The sequence below is a fragment of the Hippichthys cyanospilos genome, chromosome 8 (genome assembly GCF_059441005.1).
Source record: "Hippichthys cyanospilos isolate Australia breed blue-spotted pipefish chromosome 8, RoL_Hcya_1.0, whole genome shotgun sequence".
In the NCBI taxonomy this organism is placed as follows: domain Eukaryota; kingdom Metazoa; phylum Chordata; class Actinopteri; order Syngnathiformes; family Syngnathidae; genus Hippichthys; species Hippichthys cyanospilos.
The window spans coordinates 20,104,397-20,126,706 of NC_142376.1; the positions used below are offsets into that span (position 1 = coordinate 20,104,397).

At 40.1% G+C, this 22,310-nt stretch overlaps 1 protein-coding gene across 1 annotated transcript; it reads right to left on the minus strand.

Moving 5' to 3' along the window:
• Nucleotides 1-17,466: 17,466 nt before the first annotated feature.
• avpi1 (arginine vasopressin induced 1) lies at nucleotides 17,467-21,221 on the minus strand. The gene is made up of 3 exons (XM_088420632.1): nucleotides 21,040-21,221; nucleotides 19,120-19,483; nucleotides 17,467-18,171 (listed from the first exon to the last, which is right to left on the minus strand). Exons 2-3 carry the CDS (start codon nucleotides 19,440-19,442, stop codon nucleotides 17,913-17,915), a joined length of 582 nt encoding a protein of 193 aa, XP_088276758.1. The 5' UTR covers nucleotides 19,443-19,483; nucleotides 21,040-21,221; the 3' UTR covers nucleotides 17,467-17,912.
• Nucleotides 21,222-22,310: the final 1,089 nt, after the last annotated feature.

The following is a 22,310-nucleotide window of genomic DNA, read 5'->3' on the forward strand; positions in this document are numbered from 1 at the left end:
ACTCCTCACTAGACTGAGCATGGGAGAGTTAAATGGGTAAGCGCTGCCATAAAGCAGTGATACAAAGTGTCAAAAACACTGCATCTACGGTATTATCTGTTGTATTTATGTAGTTTTTAATAGTTTGTCCAGTAGATGGCACTGTTTCATCACTGCAGTCTGCCTTAGAAGATAAAAAGAATAATTTCTTTCATATTTTATCTTTCATTGATGTATGTGTGCATGCTGAAGAATAAAACCCTGCCAAATAAAAGCAATATGAGTCAAAATATATATTTTGCAATGTATATTGTGAAAACACAACACTTGATATAGTGCGATACAGTGGGGGTAAATTTGGCAAAAATCTTGTCTCGTCTCTTGAACTCAAACTCATGAGCACTTTTCAGGGGATTCATGTCAAATCCAATCCCTGCTAAATCCCACTATTATAAGAATAACCACAACATAAGCCAGCACTAGTAGTGAGGATACGTGACTATGGAAATTGGATGGATGGAGTTTTGTTTATTTTGTTTTGATTTGTACAGTTTCTCTTTTTTAGTTTGTGTTTTTAGTTTCTGTCTTTACAATTTAATACAGGCAGTCCTCAACCTATACTACTTTGACTTTATGACGCCTGAGTCTCATCCACCATTTTGTCTCCAATCTAAAGAGTATGTTTGTGTTTCGTAATTTTCTCGGTATTTTCATCGTTTTTAACCTCCTTTCATGACCCCTATCCCCAAATTAGCAGAATCTCATAGCGATGCTGGTCCAGCCATGAGGAACGGTGGAAAAAAGCTGAATATCATCAAAAGGTCCGAGAAAGGCAAGAAGCCAATGTGTATTTGAATAGTTTATTTAGACAATTTAGGGATTATTAAAATTATTATTTCTGATTTACGCAGAAATTCTGTTTATGTCGCCAACGTGGGAACAGAACCTTTTTCATAACCCAAGGAATGCCTGTACACTAGTACACTAATCTTTGAAAGTCATTGCTGATAAAATCTAGTATATTCCCATGGCATGCTTGCTCAATTTTGTAACCTTTAATGGTGACGATAAATAATGTGTACAAAGTGCACATACTGTACCATGGAAGAGGCCTCTCACATTATGTGCAGTATACTGTACACGTTCCTGCTAATGTCGCCACGGCCAAGTTTTAATATTGATGCATCTTTTTAAGCACTCTATGCTGATAAAAGTCAGTCATAATGAATGCCCATGCCATTAAGGCCATCATGAAGCAATGAAAAACATCAACATGGAGATGTGACAGTCTCAGTGTATCTGATCCAATCATAGATAATGCAAGATGTCGCTTTCGGTGATCATCTGTCATTGCTTTCTTATTTTTCTCCCCTTTCACATTTGCCCAGCCGGGCATCTTTTGAAAATCCTTACAATACATGATGCATATTTAACATTTTTAATATTTTTCCTTGGGTCAAAATGAACCAGAGTGAAGAATATCCTCAAATTACTTGTTTCTATGTACCTATAAACATCAGATTATCATTGTGTGTTAATAGTATTGATCATCTCAGAGTTTATACCCTACTCAAACAAATTTGAGCTCACTTTTCTTCCACCGTGCATCTCAATTAAGTTATGGCTCAAAGTGACATTTCCTATTGGGAAGCGTGTTGAGACTCATTTTCACATGTAGTCAACTAATTATTTCGTTTGAAGAGAAGACTTTAGAGTGCAAAATCAAGAGGAGAGATGTCTGCAGTGAAGGTTCACTTTTTTTTTCCCAACACGAGCTGCAGTAGACGTTCTTTGTGTCCGTGGCGTGCGTGTGTGTGTGTGTGTGTGTGTGTGGTGGTGGAGGTGGGGGGGTTAGAGGGCTTCAGGGGGCTATTTTCCATTAAGGATCTCATTCGTTTTAGCACCCTGTCACATCCTCCCTGGAAGTACAGGGTGACTTAGAAGGTGTTGCTGGAAATGCTCTAAACTGGGTCCAGTGCTTGGCCTTGCATGCTTTCTTTTGCTGCCAATGCATTTCTTTAGAAATGTATGCTTGAATGTTTTGCTCAGTACATTATTTAAGAATCTGGAGGCTTGTTTGTTGGTATGAACAGCAGAACGTGTGAATTGAGATTAGCTTTTTTTGTTTGAGTTTTTCAACAAAGCTGGGTATCAGTGAAGGCAGCAAAAAATAAGGAAGTTGTTCTAAAATGGTGCATTACGGTCTCTGTCCTGACTATTGGAACTTACCATAATTCATAAAAAAGGGTAAACATAGTCAGAAGTATTTAGATATTAGGTGGTGTCATATGCCATAATTGCCTATTTTTGTTTTGCCGTAAAGTGATACTGTGTATGATTTAGACCGTTTTTCATTTAAAATGAGTAAATTAAATGATTATACATTTCAAAGACTTCCTAATAAAGGTGCTTTTAATGACCAAAAGTATGTTTTAAACACAGTTTAATTGGAAACCATGCAGGAGATAATAAAAAAAATACAAAGAAGGCGCAAGCATAGTTAACCTTGCTCGTGAGTATGGCCGTAACTGCTCAGCAATCTTCTAAGGGCAAGACTTTCCTTGCCGGGGGACAAATCTCGATCGACAACAAAATGGAGAGGCTTCTTCTATTATGAATTTAAGAGAAGGAAATCGCCGGTGATATGTTCTAGTTTGAGAAATAAATAAATAAATTCTGCGGGTTTGTCACTGCTCACCTCCGCCTCCACCCAGCTCAAGTCACGTCGCCTCAAAATAAATGTCATTTTTCCTTTGTATGTTTACGTTATTTAATTTAACTGCACAGTAGATTATTTTACTAGTTTTTTATATGTCTATAAAATCGTGATAGTTTTATCTATGATTTTTGCACGCGTTGAAGGTCAATGTGTCCGTACAGTTGATTTCGCTTCGCTGTAGCAACGAAATCAACTGCTCACGCATGTTACGTTATTGCTGCTATGCTATTGCTCTTACAATGTCACAGTCACTGTTTCAGTCACGGTGTCAGTCACGGAGATGCCGATATGCTATTGGTCGAACACCTTCATGTAGCTTGATGGCACAGCTGGTCGGGATAGAAGGAAGGAGAGAAAATGAGTCAAAAACGGAAGGAAGGAATGTTGTGAAGACTTTGCAAACTTTATCTGTTAGACATGGCTTCTAAAATTGCTAGTGGCGGTAAAGGAAGAAGTAAGAGGATGATGACAATAGAAACCAAGCAGGAGATAATAAAAAAAAAAAAAATACGAAGAAGGCGCAAGCATAGTTAACCTTGCTCGTGAGTATGGCCGTAACCGCTCGGCAATCTTCTAAGGGCAAGACTTTCCTTGCCAGGGGACGGACCGCGGTCAACAACAAAATGGAGAGGCTTCTTCTATTATGGATTAAAGAGAAGGAAATCGCCGGTGATATGTTCTCGTTTAAGAAAATAAATCAATAAATTCTGCGGGTTGGTCTCTGCTCCCCTCCGCCTCCACCCAGCTCAAGTCACGTCGCCCCAAAGGTAAATGTCATTTTTCCTTTGTATATTTATGTTATTTAATTTAACTGTACAGTAGATTATGTTACTCATTTTTAATATGTGTATGAAGTCGTGATGTTTTTACCTAAGGTTTTTGCACGCGTTGCACGCATTCACTGATTAACATAGGTTTGGATTGCCCGTCATACGAGCAGTTCGAGTTACGAGCGTAGCCGCTGAACGGATTAAGTTCGTAACACAGGGGCCCACTGTGTATATATATATATATATATATATATATATATATATATATATATATATATATATATATATATATATGGTAATACAACATATTTTTTATGAATGTATAATGTCTCGAAGAACTTCCCACTAAAGGTATAAAGGCGCTTATATGCAAAATGGGGAGAAAATACCAATGGTTGACACCATTCTGGCAGTTCTGTGATTTTACATGCTATAGCGTGTTACCATGAGCCCAAAGTCTGCATGCACAGATGTGTGTGCTTCTATGTGTGTGTGTGTATTGTGGTTGGATTTGCGTGCAAATTTGCTCATTAGCTCAAGGTTATGCTCCGCATATTGTGTCACTGGCTCAGAGGTCTGTTTTGAACTGCATTATTAAGATGTGCTTTTCCTCTTTAGTTCCGACTCAGTGGGAACATGTTCATGTGAATTTGTCCCACTTTAGCCTGCTGATCTTTATGTGACGCAAGCTGTTATTGCGCGTCACAATAAAGCAGCTCTAAATGCAACCAGATCTCTGAATAAATGATGTGAAATTGTTTGAGTCAGTGGGGTAGTAAATTTACTCATAGTGAGTTGTTTTCTTTTCCCGAACGAGTTTTCTTGTAATGGCACACTGGCCACTCGCAGGGAAATTATTTGAGTATTTATGGTGATAAGCTGGCGACAAAACGAGAGCTGATGGGGTTGACATTTAGATGGAAACAATAAATTGCCTGGCTTGCCGTCAACATTGATATTTAGCAAAGAACCAATTAATTATTTATGAGGTTTAATAACATCAAAACAGTGACAGACTAGCTTTTTATTTTTGTCAGGACTCAGCATGACCTTTTCAGGGCTAAACCAGATCATCTCAACATGAGGCAAATGAATATTATATGTTGGAAAAAATGACAACTTTAAACAATTCCCAGTTACATCATTTTGTTTACTATTGAATAATCAAAAGTTTGAGCTACAGAGAACTAGAGAGGGCTTAGTCCATCTATTTATTTATTATTTTAATTTTGCTGGAGAGCGATTTAAAGCACAAGTCTCCAGAATACTGGCAAGAAATGGGAAAAATAAACAGGTATGCTGTTAGATTTTGAGGCTGATTAAAACTAAAATTGGCATGCTGATTCCAAAATTGCAGTTGGACAATATGGACACAAGCTCGACATACGGCCATCACTTTCAGTTAATCAGAGATGAAGATAAGAAGGCTACATTAGTTAAGTGCACTTTGTGTGCGACACCTAAAGAGCTGTTCACTTCGATAAATAGCACCAGATATTTGACCAAACATTTATAATGGAGCTGTAGTAACCTGAAGTTCACAAAAAAGAAAACACATGAATGATTGAGAGTGGGGATAAAACAAAGCAGGTAAAATGATCGTTCTCTCGCTCAGGGATGGCACTTCAACTTCAAGAGGTTAAGAAACTCGTGGTGGAAGAAGTTGTACGTAGAAGATATGCTACCGCTTTCCACAGTGGATTCACCAGCATTTGGAAACCTTGTCAGAGAGATCCTTGTCGCAAAGAGCAATAATGACAAGGTAAGCTAACACAAATTTTCCCTGTACAAGTGCTATTAACAATAGTCTATAAATAGTTCTGGTCAACATGTATCAAGCTGAAGCATACAAAAATTCAGGTTAAACAGTACGTTAAACACAATAACGATGCTGTAGGTTAGCTGCTAAAGTTAGCCCCACCGAAACCATCTATTTTTGAAACATGTCTCTAACCTAGCAGACTGAACTTAAATTTGAATATTAATATTGAAATTGTGGAATGCACTAACTGTTTCGGCCTAAAGCATAAATGCATCACAATGCTCTGAAGTAAAGTAATAAAGGGATTAAAATACAAAAAAAAGATCTATCTCGTCTAAAAAGTTTGCAATACAATACAGATCAAATGATTTGTGCATTTTTTAGGTTTAAGGCAACCTTCCAGTGGACGTCTAATGAGCGCATGGAGCTACATTTGGAATGGCAAATTCATATTTGTAGTTACAGTATGTTGGTGAGTAATATAAAAGTAATACAATGGTTGTGTAATGCCTTTCATTTCAAATACAGTAATATTGAAATGTAACAAATTACTTTGAAATGATAATGCATTAGTTTTGAAGTAATTTGCACAACACTGTCTAGTTTCAGTAATTCTCTGACGATCTGTGTTTATGAATGGCCAAAAAAAAAAAAAAATCCAACTCACGACAGTCATGATGGACTAGAAAGGAGTGTCATATAAAAGACAAAATGACAAAGTAGCAAGTCAGTCATCGACCTCGTGACCTCTATTTAACCACTGTAAAACTCCACTCGTCGCGTGTCCTCGACTCACCTGAAAGCCTTGTCAGAAGTGTAATATGATGCGATTTGAAGTTGGCCGAACATGTCTCTTCTCAGCCAGAACAGGGCCAAAGGCAGCAGAGCGTGAAGGCAGGCAGGGAAGGTCTCACATGCAGTAAAGAGTTTGAGCTTGGGTGCGTGGACAACTGTACCAGTTAGGCAGCAAGCTTTTCTTTATGTGACAGTTCTCATTGGCAACGCTACAGAAGGGGCAAAAAGGGAACGTGACCCACCTACAGAAGACACTTTTCATTCACCCATTTTCTACTGCTTTTCCGGTTCAAGGTCCTGGGCAAGTTGAGGTAGACTGCAGGGCACTTATAGGTCAACAACCATTCTCACCCACAAAAACACCAAATATATTTGTGACACGTTTTCACAAAACCAGGCATATGTCTTGTTGAAGTGACATATTTAAATTCTACACTTAATTCCCTTTGATATGATATATAATACATGACGGTAGCTCGAAAATGAAGTTACAACGATTAGAATGTTTCCAAATTGAGATTCCTAGTTTGGATAAAAACACAATCCTTTACTGGGCACAGCGATCGCTTTTAGTCGATAGTCTGAACATGTAAAAATTGCCCTTATTAGGCACACATTTTTCTATGAAGTCCTCAACAGGCAATTTAGAACAACAGGAATTTAGAGAAATTTAGAGGAAAAGTTAGTATTCAGGCAATGGTTGTTATGTATGCTGTTATGTACGGCCGCTGTGCCCAGGAAAGGGTTATGGTTTTGGCACATTTATCCTTCAAATGTCAGTAGCAACCGGTATCTTCGGAAAAAGCTACTGACCCAAAAAATTAAGGAAGTGTTAAATGACCACTGGAGAGTAAATTCCATTGGCAGGTAAGGACATGTGAAATTTGAATACAGTATTTTAAAATCTGAGGAAGTTTAACATTTGAACTGATGAAATTGGGCAAAAACTGTTGAAAATAGAAAAGAAATTTTCCCTTACACTAAATAATTTCTGAGGCATTATCTGCTATAGTTTGCTTGAACGCTGCTGTGTGTGTGTGTGTGTGTGTGTGTGTGTGTGCAGGTGTGTGCGTGTGTGTGTGTGTGAGTGTGCGTCCGTGAAAGCGCATGTGTGTGTGTGCGTGTGTTGATATGATTCACTGGGTCAAATGACCAAATCTATTCCTCTTAGACAGGGGTGTCAAACAAATTTTTATCGAGGGCCACTTTGTCGTTATAGTCTCTGTAGGAGGGCCAACTGATCAAAAGGGGAAGTGGTAACAAAAAATGTTTGATCTTTATCTTGTTTACCTTTTTTTTTAACCCTCTCCAGGCAGTTTTGCAAATTTGAAACAATAATATGAGAGTCCCCTAAGTATTTGTTGCAGGTACCAGGACGCCACTGGACCAACAGATATATGTATAGTTTCCTGTAAACAGGTTACAACTGTTAGAGAAATGGAGACAGCGAAATGCACACGGCTGTTTTCACCGAATCTCCAGAAATTCTCTTTTTAGTCACATTGGTTATGAAAAATTCACAATTATTCAATAAACTTTGAAATACAAGAACCATTCTGTCATCATCACTTATCTGTAACACTATTCCAAAAAATCTGTTTTTGGTCTTTACTTGTTTTAGCTACCCCAACTCTTTCCTTTCTACAAGCTAAATCAACATATGAACTCGACACCAAAAGACACACAAACGTTCCCAAATGTGACATAAGGATCAAGTGATTTCCCTGAGTGCTGTGTGACAGACTACCCACCTGTAAACAGGTAACAACTGTTAGAGAAATGGAGACAGCGAAATGCTGTTTTCGCCGAATCTCCGACAATTAAAGGAGATCCACTGCGCATGCTATAGGGCCTCTCACGCACCATCAGGATTAGAAACAGGTAAACATTACTGTCACCTGGTGCACAAAACATGTACTGCTCCTGGAGAGAACAAGAAATTTACTGAGACTGGGTCTCAAAAGAAGAACAAAAAAAATAGACACACTATCAAAATACTGAAACCAAATAAAACAATCACACTAATGTGATGACGCTTTAGTGGGCATCACATATTCCACATTAATATTGACGCTCAGCCATTCCATTTTGATGTGGGCAAGATGGTGCAGAAGTCCCATGGCGATTATAATTTTTAACCATTAAAGTTTCTAAATTGCTTGCAGTGTATTCGGTTGCTTTATCAGATCTGATACATTTGATCTTAGCATAGGGGGCTGCGTCTGCAATAAATTTCTCAGTCACTTGTACTGTGTCACTTTTGTGTTTAAGAAAATAAAAGAACACCGCACCGGAAAAATCATCAGTAAATGACAAAATGTACTTTTACCCCTTTTTTTATTCTGGGTGTATTGGTCCTGCCAAATCTGTGTGTACCAGTTCTAATGGTTTAGTAGCTCTTTTATCACACTCTCTATTTCTAGTCTGCACAAACTTGCCCTGAGTGCACACATCACAATGTGGGGGTTGGTTTGTTGTACCTTTAATTTTCATGCCTACCACAACAGACTGCAACCTCTGAACATCACTATAGTTACAGTGCCCCAAAATCTCATGCCACGTTTGTAAATCATAACACCCATTTCTTGGACCTCATGACATTTCTCATAGTCTTTTACAGTGTGCAAATAAAAAAAGGCTATTGTGCATGTGAATCGGAAATTTTGTACCATCTTTGTGAATCAGACTGTCCTTGCTCTTCTTAAAGATCACTGTCGCTCCACTGGAAGTCGCCGCTTTCACAGAGAAAATGTCTTGTGGATATGAAGGAACGTACAATGCCCATTTAAGCCTTGTTTGAGGTGTCGGCCTCTGCTGTCTCTCAGGTCGACATCTGAATCGCCACGACGCTCTGCAACGCCGTTCACCTAGTGCCGTCAGCGAGCTCGACACAGTGTACCTTGGCCTGGAACTGCTTGTTGAAGCACCTGAACGTGGCGAGGTCATTAACAATGTGTGAGGTTGCCCCGCAGTCGACCACCCCGACTTGACTGGTAGTGTTCTGCCTTGTCTCTCACCTTGAATGCATACCCCACCTGGTCATCTGTCCTGGTTGCCTCCTCTGCAACCTTCTTTACATCTTCTCGCCGTCGGCAGGTTGTGTCCCGGTGTGTGGGGCTCTGGCAGTGTGAACGCCACAGCTTTCGTTGGCAGGTGCAGGTCATGTGGCCCTTCAGGCACCACCTGTAGCAAGCCAGATCTGCTGTTTGCTTGTACAGCTCTAGCCTCACCACCGCATTCATCTTGACCTGCTTTGGTGGGCCTTGCTGCTCGCTGTGCTCGGGTAGTCATCACCTTGTCCTCTGTGGCTGTAGCACGCATTTTCTCTGTGTCCTTGTAGCTTCTCAGTTTTGTCTTGAAGTCAGCAAACGCTAATGTGTCATCTGTTTGCGTGATATGAATTGCAAAGGGCTTAAATGATTCAGGGTATTTCAGGGTATAGGCTGTTGATAGCAATGGTCTTGAAGGGGCTCTTCAAGACCATTGCTACCAACAGCCTATCACTTAAAGTCTCTCCTGCGTTTCTCGACGCTGTGATAGCAGTCTCTGCGCGAATCACATAGTCACACTCTCATTACTTGATTTCTGGAGTGAGGTGAGATCTGTATACAGGCTGATAATTCTTGGCTTTCCTTTACCCACATAATCAAAATTTTGAGTGCTGCACGGCCATCGTCTTGTGCCTCTGGCATCACCGGTGACAAGCTTTTGTCAACCAAGAACTGTATCAGCTCGGCATAGGCTTCCTGGTTCTTGTTCCCGTCCGCAACCAGCTCATCTTCATTTTCACTTGTGGTGCGCTTAAAATTGTTTCTTTCAGGCCCTGCAGACGAAGGTAACCCAGAAACTTTGTCTCCCATAGTTAACAATTATTTGTATCCCCGTCGAATGCTAGTCGGGACCAGTGGCTCCTACTCAGCTCTGCTGATTGATGACTCATCATGCCACAACAACAACAAAAAAAAAAAAAATACACTTCTAATAATTTGAATCAGCAGTCTATTAAGCGGCAAACGGTTCAAATTACGGGCGTCAAGACGAGGTAAAAGTAATAAAATAACAGACTCGGAGACTTGACCTCTCTTTCACACCATCAGAGCCAACTGCCCTCATCTCCATGGGGTTTTTATTAGACACACCCACATGCAGGTGAATAGCATCAGCATGATGACATTGCATGATTACCTAAACGTTTAAACAAAAATAACTTGCCCAAGTGGCCATGAAAATAAAAACATAGATTGCTTCAAATTAGAGAGCATCACACAACTGATACAAGATAGCTCAAAGAGTAACAGTTATATGTTCTTTTATTTTTATCTTTTTAGAGTGAAAATATTAAGGACATAGTGATCTAATGCTGTACTGGAGTATTATTACCAAGATTTTTGGTCTAATTCTGACTTTTTAAACCTTTTGGGTGGTGGACCTTACTGCACTCCCCCTTGTTTGTAACTTAAGCATCTTACTATGTTTCCCCTAAAAATATCACTTTCTGTAATAATATGGTTTTGAACTAGATTTTCAAGCCCTGTTGTCAGTGCCAGAGTAAAAGTGCATGTGGGTTCGAGAGGATCAACTTAAGAGTCCTTTTGCGCAAGCCCTTTAAAATGGCGTAGAGGGAAGCTTCTCAGCTCAGCAGGATGCTTCTGTTAACTCACATCTGATGCTCACCTGAGAGGCGAGCGTGCATGTTTTTTTTTTTTGTCTAGGACCTTTGAAACCAGTGAGAGCAAGTGAGCTGGAAATAAGAACAAAGGCACACAATGACACAGAGGAAGGAATAACAATGAGTGATGTGCTGTGCCGTTGCATGATTCCATGAATAGAAGCCGTGTGTGCGTGTGTGCGTGTGCATGCATGTGTTTGTATTGCATTGGTCTTAGATTATCATAAGAGTATGAATACTGTATATATCATTTCACTAATTAACATTTTGAACTCTAATTACAAGGCAATGGGGACAAAGGCAGTCTGTCATCCTCACTCATGCCTAATCCCTAGACGGATTGCTTTGTCAACCACACTCACATAAACACTTGCATAAAAGGTATCACTTCCTCTTTTTGACTCTGCTTCCACACACCTGTCATTCCAATCCGTTCGAGAGGGACGTCTAGATAGTAGTAGCACCAAAGGACGTGTATGAAAGTCAGTCAGTGAAGGTTCGCATTTTTGGGGAACATGTTGAAAGCTTTGAAGCTTTCCCATGTCAGGATCAAAAATACTGTATGTATTCAAACACAAAGTAACCTGAAGTTATAGTAATACATTAATAGTAAGTTACCGCACAGCACATAACTCATTGTTATTCCTTCCTCTGTGTCATAGTGTGCCTTTGTTCTTATTAACAGTGGGAGGGCAGAAACATGTAGTGATAATTATGATAACATCTGAAAAAAATAAATGATATGTTCTCACAAAATCAAGCGTTATTAAGATTTTTGTACAAAAATATCAAATTTGGGATTTCAAGAAAAACAACCTCTCGATTGTATATATATATATATATATATATATATATATATATATATATATATATATATATATATATATATATATATATATATATATATATAGATCAGATATGAGAAATCAGAAAAATATCAGAAAAAATATCTGAAAAACTATAAGGGATTAGAGATTAATAATTGTTCAAATGGCACTGCAGTGCTTTTATTTAGTGTAGAAGTACTTTGTTTGAGACATGCATTAACACGTGTTGTATGCTTATAATCATATTTCACTTATTTTCACATACTCCTTGGATTTTTTTCCATTATAAAATTACATTTTTGTCAAACATCTGGTTGGGAAATGCCTTGCATCCCTTGTCCCAGTGAAATTTATGTCAACCATCCATGATTGATGTAACGAAGATAATACAGAATATTAGGGGTAGTTTTCCTCTGCAAAGAACATCATTTAGCTAAGATTTTGTTTACTCAAAGGAAACTTTAATTTATTTATTTTTTCTTAATTTGCTTTGTCACAATCACTGAATCGTTCCAAGTGTGTCTCCCACTCTTCTCTTGCATTATCATTGAAAAATGAGCCGTGTCTTCTATAGATTTAGATGAAGCTTCATCACAATGCCATCATCAGTCAAAAAGGCACGTGTAATATTTAAAGCCATCAGCCAAGAGACTGTATGACTGACTAACAGACTGCATCCAAAATGAGTGAAGTTGAGAAGGATTACCTCATGGCCAGGCTTTTCTGCAGTAGAACTGGATGTGTTCCGCAGATGTCTGCATGATCCCAAACACAGGCAGCACCCGCTGGGAAGAAGGAGAAAATGATGACATCATGCAGTGAAATTTACTTTTTTTTTTGGTTTTAATATACAGTAAGGCCTTGAGAGGTGATTGAACCAACTTGCAATTCTGACTTTGCTTTGACTCAATGTAGGCATAGTATAGTGGAGGTGTGTTGAAATATAGGGGGTCCTCGGGTTACGATTGTCTCAACTTATGATGTTTCGAAGTTACGAACGCGCTGCAAACAATGGCCATCACTAAAAACGGTGAATCACCAACGAAGAAGTTGTTGCACGCAAGAGAGACCGTTCGAGTGCTATGTTCCGATTTTGGGTTCTGTTGATGTCATAAAAGTGATGGTTGAGATCAACCCTGCCTTTTTGCTGCCATTCTTGCCAGCTGCAGGCACATCCACACGGCTTGTAACAGAATAACATGCACCCGCGCAGGGCGAAAATGGCCGCCGTGCTGTTTACGGTTGCACGGCACTTCAAAACAAGAGTTCTCTACAAAATAAAATGGAGGGCAAGAAGAAAGTTTATCCGACAAAAGGTGGGCAAAAAGGGGCAGAACAATAGTACAACACTTTATCGTACAGTACATATAGGGAGTAATCTATTTATTTATTCATTATTTATTTACTATTATTATTTTTTAGTTAGTATTTGTATGACTTACTATACACTGAAATTCGGGTTACACCGCATCTTAAGAAATGATCGACGTCGTAAGTCGAGGACCCCCTAAATATTGGTGCAACTTGACACATTAATCAAAAACTTATTGGGAATAAAAGCATTCAGACCCTAGAACCGGGGAATTATACCTGAATAAAGCTTGATGGAAAGAATTGACCTAAAATGACTAGGTGTATTGCACTTCTAACCTTACTAATCATCTGGTGTTCAAAATATATTACATGTAGCCTACAAGTTTTTCATTGCCATGCGCCATTTTTTTCAATAGGCACAGTGTGCGGGGAGATGGCTTCCATTTTAATTAAGACACCATTTTAAGGTCATTTTGATCATTTTCAGTTGTACTTCAATCGCTAACTTGTCCTAGACAATTTGTAGGAGGATACTACATCTTAGGTGAGTGTCAATACATATTGCAAAATGTGTGCGTTTACGTCTCTGCATATTGGTTTATACGGCAATGGACTTTGATGATTCATCATAAAATGCAAAAATAAAGTAAGCTTCACAAAGTTATAGTAAAGATACAATATGTAATCAAATAATATATCAAATTACTCTCAAAGTGTGTTGCCACCCTGACAAGCTGATGCAAAAAAATGCAACTGAATGGTTTGTTCTATGAGCAAGAACACACAAAACTGCCAAGCAGGTACACATATGAGACCGAAATCACTGATGCGTTACGCTGCGTCCTTCACTTCGCGTATTTGTGTTTCCGTGACAACCGAGCCTAAGCTGAACATTTTTTTTTTTAGTTCTTTTGAAAAGTGGCTCTAAGGTGTGCCTTGGCTGGCATACACTTAAACATTGGGCAAGAATTTCCGCTCATGTCCTCAAATAGCAGAAAACACAGATGCGTTTGATACAGGATCAAAAATTCAGGTCGATCATACTTTATTTGACAAATATGAAAAGAACCCGTCAATGTAGCGCAACTTATGCCTAACTAACAAGCTAGTGGAGAAGCGATAGCTAATCTCTCTCTTGCTGGGTGGCGAGGAATATCGCAGGTTCTGTTCTATAGTTTTCACTTTGCCTCTCATAAAGCTAAGCATGCGCGTCCCATGCCTTCCTGTTCTAAGGATATTTGTTTACTGAAGTGGCTTGGACTGACTGTCCTGGGCTGCAATATCATTCTCACAAACATTTGAAAGAGATTATTTACATTGTCAATTTACTTCTAACTTCCTTGGATGAATTAAACTGGTTCCAGAATAAACCACAACTGAAGAACTTGCAAAACTTTTCAAGGACACAGGCTTGAAAAACACGACGTTACACTGTGCACACAGAATGTGCGCATAACATGAGAGCAACACTGAGAATGACATTGAGGAAGACTTTTTGATTAAATAAATGGTGCTTACCAAACACTACGTCCTGGTACTCATGTGAGTAACACACGAAAACAATTATGTACACCGCTGTCTATGAGTATATTTTGTTTGTTGATTATCAGAAAGCTGATATGCCTGCTACCTGACGCAAACCTGCATCCAACAACACTGCGGCTCTGTTGAGCATTTTTTTCTATGACATGATTATGCTCATGAGTTGAGTAAGCCTATGTGAGGGCACTATTAGTTAATTAGATCATATGTAATCCGAATGACTTAATTGAATGTGGTACGCAATTACCTTCAGACAGGTTTGAGTATTTTTCCTTCCACACAATAAAAGTGTGCGAAAATCAGTCTTGTCTGATCGTTGCAAGTATATTTTATTTACTAGTGCCAGATGGTGGCAACAAAGCTTACAGAACAACAGTTGGGCAGATTGTGAACAATTTTTCACATAGGCAAAGTGGTTGCAGTAAGCATCTTATTACCACTCGTGTTTGAAGTCTACTGTAAAACTAAAATTAAAATTAGGAGAATTATGCATTGTGTATTTAACCAGATCAGGTAAATTTGCCTGAAACCCCACTAACTACAGTAAACATGAGCAAATTTCTAAGCTGAAATAAAACCAGGATCAAGCAGATCAAAAATATGCAGAGACTCCGGTTATATAAATATGGCTGAAATCGGTGTATTTGTTTATATATGTATTTATTTTGCCGAGGTCAACTATTAGTACTGCAGTTCACAGACCTTGTGACTATCTTTTTCGTATTCTGTATTCACGTCAAAAATACAGCCTCTTTGTGTCTGTAATGTTCTTGTTAGCATTGAGAAGGAGTCTGGATGAAATCATCGCTTTAACAAATGTGTGTGTTTTATGACCATTCGTCAAGTATTTTATTCAAACTGTCTGAATCTGAGATCATACATTTGCACCTCATTACAACCTCACTTCGACATTCGTCAGCCTGGTTGGGCAAGCAGAAAATAATATATGCAGGAGGAAAAGAAAATCCTATTTCTGCAGATATGTCGATTTAAATGTCTGTGGCCGATAATTTCACAGGATTTGTAAAGCCTTTTAAATCCAACACAGTAGCGCCATCTAGTGGCTTTTTGGAGTTTTACATTTGTACATCTGGACATTTGTTGATCGCTTTTGGGCGTAAAGGATCTCTTCGTTGTTAGACAGTTCTGATTTTGATAGGTTTCCCATTTCATTATTGTCACTGACGTTTGCAGTGGTTTAAAACTATATTGCCTCATATATAAATAGTGGCAACTGATGTAAATGAGTAACAGTAAAGTGAATAGGAACATCTTAAAATGTGATGCAAATGCATGTCGTAGAAAACTACAACTCACTACCACTAAATGAACTTGTACATTGGGTATACTTGTGGAGACCAGTGTATTTCCACACTGTACACATAATGTAAAGCACTGTAGCACAATGGAAACAAGCTATAGACTAGTCCATGCAAAAGGCCTTTTAGTGATTGGAGCCCTCATACGCACTCGTACACACGTACACAGGCTTTTCTTCAGAGCATTTAAACATCAATAAACCCACATCAGCAATTATAACTTACCATTGCCAAAACTTAGAATATAGTAGTTATAATAGTCATTATAATTTCAAATTATTTGTCCACAAAGTTTTATAAAGTCTACCAAGAGCAGACAAGCTTTAGCACGATTGTACGCTAAATTACAGATGGCAATTTAATATAAGTGTCATGTCCGGGCATGGTGAGTTGGGAGGAGAAAGGAAGGGGACCCAAAAAATGCAGAAAAATTGAGAAATATGTGGCCCAAAAATGGATGTTTTAACTAGAAAATGAGGCGGAATCGAACCGGTAGCAAAACTGGACAGTGTCACCAGACAGGTGGACGAAATCAAACTAACGAGAACGCAGGCAGATGCGATTGTGATCTTTTGACTTGATTGGCTATTGAAGCTGTCTTACAAAACTATGGGCCTGTACACAATACGTCATTACAAACTGCACAGAAGCCTTCTACTTGTTCAAGCGAATGCCTTCCAGCTAGTATTCGTAAAAATAGATTCAAAATGAAATACTTTTATTGTAGTTATTATAATTATTAGCATAGTTTATAATTATGATAGTGTCAGGTTATATTAGGCCAGCAGAGAAGGCCTTGCTGGCCCTGACGGTCCACCAATGGGTAAACCTCACATGCAGTTTAAAGTATTTTTTTCAAAAGGAAAAACAGCTACATTTGCGGATGATGTAGTGCAGTTGGCTTCTTCAGGCCGTGATCTCCAACTCTCACTGGAGTGATTCGCAGCCAAGTGTGAAGCAGCTGGGATCAAGATCAGCATCTCTAAATCTGAGACCATGCTCTTCAATCGGAAAAGGGTGGAATGTCCTCTCCCAGGTCAGGGATGAGGTCCTGCCCCCAGTGGATGAGTTCAAGTATCTTGGGGTCTTGTTCACGAGTGAGGGTAGGATGGAACAGAAGATTGACGGGTGGATCGGTACGGCGTCTGCTGTAATGCGGACTCTGTCCGCAGTCTGTCGGGGTGAAGAAAGAGCTGAGACGAAAAGGCGAAGCTCTCTATTTACTAGTCGATCTACGTTCCTACCCTCACCTATGGTCACGAGCTGTGAGTCGTGACCGAAAGAACAAGATCCTGGATACAAGCGGCTGAAATGAGCTTCCTCCATAGGGTGTCCGTGCTCTCCATTAGAGATAAGGTGAGAAGCTCGGTCATCCAGGAGGGGCTCAGCATCGAGCCACTGCTCCTCCGCGTTGAGAGGAGCCAGTTGAGGTGGTTCGGGCATCTGGTTAGGATGCCCCCCAGATGCCTCCGACGGTGAGGTGTTTCTGGCATCTGGTTAGGATGCCCTCTGGATGCCTCCCCGGTGAGGTGTTTCGGGTATGTCCCACAGGAAGGAGGCCCCGGGGACGACCCAGGACACCCTGGAGGGACTATGTCTCTCAGGTGGCCTGGGAGCACCTGGGGATTCTTCCGGAGGAGCTGGACGCAGTAGCTGGGGAGAGGGAAGTCTGAGCTTCCTTGCTCAGGCTGCTGCCCCTGCGACCCGACCTCGGAACACAGCGGTAGAAGATGGATGGAGGGATGGATGGAAAAAAGCTAAGGACAGGAACAAATATAAAGACTTTATTCAGAGACCAAAACTTTACATTTTGCTTGATAAAGTCGGATGTTTTCTTTCACAATTCCAGCAACACAATCGATATTTTCTATGCTGGTAGAAAGGGCCTTTGATTTAAATTAGCATGAAAACATTCCATAGTATATCACTAAAGTAGTAGTCAAGTCATAAAAAAAATCAGTTCTTAGGACATTAATTTTATTAAAAAAAACAAAAGGAATAAAGCAGGAACTGAGCTTGCTCTCTTGTGCCGCGAGACATATTCTTATGCCATAAGGCAAAGTAGTTTGTAGCATATGTCTGCAATACCTCATACAGTTAGCTAGCAGTGACCACACTGCACTTCCAAGAAGTTACTCCAAAGTGCTCTTGCTGCAGGTTTGACTTTGTTAGTGTTGTATTCTGTGGCGCTATCTCTCCATTGCCTTATCATGCTGTTAGTGTTGTATTCTGTGCAGGTATCTCTCAGGGTCGCTCTCTCCATCTCTCCGACAGCCCGAACCACCTCGAGGTGGTCGCTCTGATGACCTTCGGATTCCTCGGCTCTCGTTTAGTAATGCCGCAGCCCCTGTAGTTCTTGCTGTCACCTCACTTGTAGTGTGCTGATGTGGACCTTCGCTGCTGTGAGCTGCAGTCTCTGCACCTGTCTCATTGCCAGAGTCCTGTTCCTGACCTCTTGGAAAGCCCTCACCAATCCTAAATGAAAGGAAACATTTAACAATAAATAACAGCAAATTCACACATTATTTGGTATCATGTGGGGACATTTAACGCTACATTCCATTTCAAGCGCCAATTCCACACCCCAAAATGGCCGACATTCAAGACACTACATCGCCCAGAATGCCTCACAACATCAACAGGAGCGGCTGCTTAAGCCACCAGATAAAAGCTGACCTGGTTGAGTGAAAAGCGAGAAGACTGGGAAGAAGAGGAATCCACAAGAAATACGATAGAAAAAAGAAAGACACTAAAGAAAAAAGAAAGAGCAGACTTCACTTTGACTATGGCTTTTTGATAACTTTTGTTTGAGCTTTCTGAGGAAAGTAATTTTGAATCCTGAGAAAAGACGAATACAGGGTTAACCTGAAGAGGCAATGTGGGTCGACCCTTCCCATGACCTAACCACCTGTAGGAGGCGCTAAAGGGGTCAGGTGTTTAGAGAGCTGGGCGGCGGCCAAGGGCGGTGACCTTGGCGTACCAATCCCTGCTAGCTTATGAAGCTAGCTCTTGGCGCATGGAATGTCTCCTCTCTGGCAGGGAAGAAGGGACACACACATCTTGAGCTCTGGTGCCAGTCTTCTCGAAATGGGTTGGACTATCTTCCACTCCTGAGTTGCCCACGGTGAGAGGCGCAGAGTAGGTGTGGGCATACTTATTGCCCCTGGCTCGGCAAAGAAGTGTAATCTTGGCAGTCCTGTCGTTTCTCAACCTGCTGAAGAGCTTTGCAGTAGTTTCCTATCAAGCAGCAACCCCTCTCCTCTTTAGTCCGCGTGTGAATTTCAGACGGCTTTTTGAGTCATAGCAATATCCTGTTTTTGGATGTACAGTATAATTTCAGTTTTAATTGTCTTTGTGGCCAAAAATTATTTGCATCCCTAAAACATACACACAATATATATCTGCCACTGTATAACACTATACCTGAGATGGTTGAAGGCCCGCAGCCAATGATCACCCAGTACGTCCCTCCCGCTAGTCCTCAGGCCCCTGCGGTGACTCCGGGTCCTGAGTCCAACCAAGGCCTGGGCCAGCTCTGTCTCGTCCCTGTGTGCCCAAACCAGCTGGGCCCGCTGCTCCGCATCCTGGTCACCAGCCGCCTTGAAAAGTCTCTGGAGTTGCCACAGGTTCACGTTGCTGAAGATGTTTCCAGAGCCAGCCTTTCGTGCTCGCCTCTCTGCGAGGCGCCAAAGGGTGGATGGGCCAGCCACCACAGAAGAGGAAGAGGAAGTGGACCCGCTCTCCATTCGAGGAAAAATGCCGGGCAAGGTGGCACACAAGGTATTTGCTGTAAGAGGATGCAAATAAGTAAAATTTGTAAATTCAATTTCTCCCCCAAAATGTGATTTAGTGTATAATCTGAGGCGACTTTTTTTTTTCTTCATGATGAATGTTTGTCTGGTTATACTCATGGTACAGAGCAGGGATTGCCAACTTTGGTCAGTGAGGGCACCAATCCTGCATATTTTGGATGTTTCCAACACACCTAATTCATTTGATCAGCTCACCAGGAAGCTCTGCAGATAGAACCAGGTGCACCGGAGGAGGGTTACACCCAAACCATGCTGGCACCGTTGAGGACCAGACCTGTTTAACCCCTGCTCAATATATAAATAGCAGTACATTTTATTCCAAAAAGACTATATTTGGTCTCAATTTAAACAGAATAAGATTTATACTTTGAACTACTCTGAAAAATATTCAGAGTAGTTCAAAGAAACATAAAAACAAAAAACATAATAAATGTTGCCTTTAAAATTGACTCTGTTTGGACTGGGACCAAATATTGTGTTTTTAGAGAAAAACGTGTCCTAAGCAAATTTACTCTGTACAAGTCAAATGTTTAAAAACACATTACATGTCGGGACCAAATATTGTGTTTTTAGAGAAAAACGTGTCCTAAGCAAATTTACTCTGTACAAGTCAAATGTTTAAAAACACATTACATGTCTGTATTCTCATCAAGAAATTCAAGCTGTTACCTTAATAAAATGCACAACTTCAAACTCATTCCAAATCATAAAGCATCATCAAGCTAACTGAGAAAATACCAAGAAGCAAAGTTGTTATTGAGGGAAAATGGGTCTACGCTGTCGAATCCAGTTATAAAACAATCCATTTTGATTAACGTTCTAGTTGTATACCAAATAATTCCGTCAACATTTTTTCAAAAAGATCTACAATTCTGAAAATGTTAAAAATACATAAATTGTTTACAAACGTTTGACTGCTAGAGTAGTCAAAAATATGATACCTGCATTATGGATTGTGTGTGTCCAATTTAGCTTTTTTGTGTGTTGTTCGTGAATTTCTAAGAGGGGGAAAAACGTGTTCAGATTTTTTCTTTTATCCTGGTCAGCTGTCCGTTGCTTTGCTGATCTGCTCCTGTGATTCTTAAGCCCTACTTACTGCAGTTGTCCTACTTCAAAAGCACGTTACGTTGCACCGTTGCAGCTAGTTTGTGGGACACGAGCAGAACACACACTGAAGGTTTAACTCAATATGGGCCATATAAAATCAAGTCGGTTAATGTTAGATCATGGCTTGACAGTAGGTTATTACGCATTAAAATTCACTCAACGATATGCAACAGTAAAAATTAAGTTGAGGAGTGAGTACAGTTTTGTATGTGCAGCAGTTATGATGAAAGACCATAATTCTTCTTTCGCGTGCCTATTATTGGCCAGTGATGGTAAAACTGCTGCAAAACGACTATAATTCTGGTGCTTCGAAATAAACGTGTACCCACAATAAATTCGAACACTATATAATGATCTGTTTCTACTCGGTTAATGCAGGAGCTTAAGGACAAACACAAGCAATGTGAAAATTGCATGTACTTACGCAAATAAAACGTAATGTTCGGCAGAAGTCACCGGTGGAGAATTTCCATCGATGGGGCAGCTGTATGCTAAATTGGTTTCAATAAACACTGCCACCATGCCTGACGTGCAACATTTTTGTTGGTTCCTTTAAGGTCCAATTGTGCCCTTGAGCGGGTTAACCCACTCCCGAGACAAACGCCAATGAGAAAAATAAACTTCGAATTTAGTAGGCGGGGTATTGTATACACGGGCCAATCAGGATATTGAAGAAGGGGGCTATATTACAGGCACCGCCCCTGTTATACGTCAATCTTGCCCATTGACGTCAGTGGGGTAGACTAGCACGAGAGTGGTCAGATTAGTGTGCATGAGATGAGTATCCTGCGCGTATGCAGTGACGTTTAACCCCGTACCAGTGATTACGGTGACATTCTTTTCGTCAGTTTGCAATTCTGCGTGCCTTATTGAGGGGTATGGTTTTCCACATAGTGATAATGATAAGTGATAAACGTTTTTTTCACTAAAATGTCTATGTTGTAGTTACACTATAAACTAACCAGATTTGAGGAATGGAATGTGTGAATTAATTTTCATTCTAACATCAATTATTTAAATGTTCAGACCACATCTTTTTATTTTGCTTTTAAAGGAACCAAAATGTGTTTAAAACAAAATGTAACAATTTATCCAACCATTTTGTTAACTGCTTATCTTCACATGGGTTGCAGGCGTACTGGAGCCTATCCCAGAAATATGTGGGCAGTGGGCAGGGCACACACTGAACTGTTTGCTGTCAAGTGCAATGCACGCACACAAAGACAAATAAGCATTCACAATCACCATCACACCTAGTGAAATAATAGACTGTCCAATATCTTTGACATGTGCCTGGAGGAGCCCCATTGTGAGAACATGCCTACTCCACACAGAAAGGCTGAAGCCAAAAGCAAACTCATGAACAACCTCCGGCATGTGAGGCGGACATGCAAACCTCTCTACCACTGTGCCTCCCCAGTAAAAATGAAAATACACGCCGGAAGATAAGCAGCTCTAGAAGAAAAAAAAAAGATGCATATTCATACATGTAATTATTGATACTTCATGTTTGACCTCTAATATGTACAGTATATATTTCATCTTATTTCTATACTCAGGGGTTTAGGCACTAGCACAAAAATACCAAATGAGCCATCAACAGGAACAGGAACCTGTGATAGACTTAAGTCAGCAGATGCAGGCATCCCTAAATTTAGCATTTTGTCAGTCATGAAGGAATGTAGTGTACTGTAC